At 61.7% G+C, this 1,045-nt stretch overlaps 1 protein-coding gene across 1 annotated transcript in view; it reads left to right on the top strand.

Moving 5' to 3' along the window:
• Positions 1–768: 768 nt before the first annotated feature.
• The window catches only part of TMEM41B (transmembrane protein 41B), a 29,347-nt gene continuing 29,070 nt past the window's right edge, over positions 769–1,045 (top strand). Inside the window, exon 1 of the mRNA XM_008054556.2 lies at positions 769–1,044. Coding sequence (XP_008052747.1) covers positions 926–1,044 — 119 coding nt within the window. The 5' untranslated portion in view covers positions 769–925. The remainder of the gene's footprint in view (position 1,045) is intronic.

Below are 1,045 nucleotides of genomic sequence, written 5' to 3' on the forward strand. Positions count from 1 at the left end.
GAGAGGATTGCCTGAGCTCAGGGGTTCAAGACCAGCCTGGGCAACTTGGTGAACCCTCGGCTCTACAATAAATTTAAACATTAGCCGGGCGTGGAGGCGTTCGCCTATAGTTCCAGCTACTTGGAAGGCCGAGGCGGAAGGATCGCCGGAGCCCAGCAGGTCGAGGCTCCGGCTGCGATGGCTGGGAGCGTGCCACTGCACTCCATCCTGGGCGACAGAGTGAGACTCCAACTCAAAAACAAAAAACAAACAAACAAAACAAGAGTTGACCTGGGTTTACTAGTGAGGGGCAGTATGGAGATGACAAGCGAAAGCATTAGCTTGGGGACAAGAAAACCAGCTCATTTTTTGCCACTCTGTGACCTTCCCGAAATTCAGGTAGGTTTGGCTCACACTTTATGGCTCACACTTTATGTCTTCGGACCGAGCACTCTCTGGCCGCTCCAGATCCAAGATAGCAGTTGGGGAATTGTAGCGGGGAAGGGGCTGAATCAGCGTCAGCCGCGAAACGCCAAGTAATCACTCGCAGGCACTTCCGGTGGCTGGGACAAAGGCTTTGAAGTCCCTGGGACCGCACTTCCGCATAACTAAGGCTGCGCTGTAGACGTCCGTGTCTGCAAGCCGCAGTAACTCTGGCGCCGCGACTGCGCATGCTCCTCGCCGGCGCGGGGCGGGGCGGGACCCTGACTTGTCTCGCGGTTACTGGGCCAGCGCGAGCGCGCGAGGCTCGGGGGCGGCGCGGGGCGGAGCCTAGCCTGGAGTGGGCGCTGCGGGTCTCTGCCCGGCGTCCCTGTGCTCGCGGGGCTGAGGTCGTCTCAGGTGAGGAGGTCGCGCCGCCGGAAGTGACTGTGGCCGTGGCGCTTCGGTGTTTGTTGTTGAGGGGCCGTGGCACTGTGCCGGCCGCTCCGCCTTCCCGACAGCAGCTATGGCGAAAGGCAGAGTCGCCGAACGATCGCAGACGGGGGCACTCCACACGACCCCCGTGGAGGACGCGGACTCGGGGACGCGGGGTTCCGCGGCGCCGGGCATCGGAGACCACCTGAAG

Source organism: Carlito syrichta, unplaced genomic scaffold (genome assembly GCF_000164805.1).
Source record: "Carlito syrichta isolate Samal-C Ts95f unplaced genomic scaffold, Tarsius_syrichta-2.0.1 Scaffold296499, whole genome shotgun sequence".
Lineage (NCBI taxonomy): Eukaryota > Metazoa > Chordata > Mammalia > Primates > Tarsiidae > Carlito > Carlito syrichta.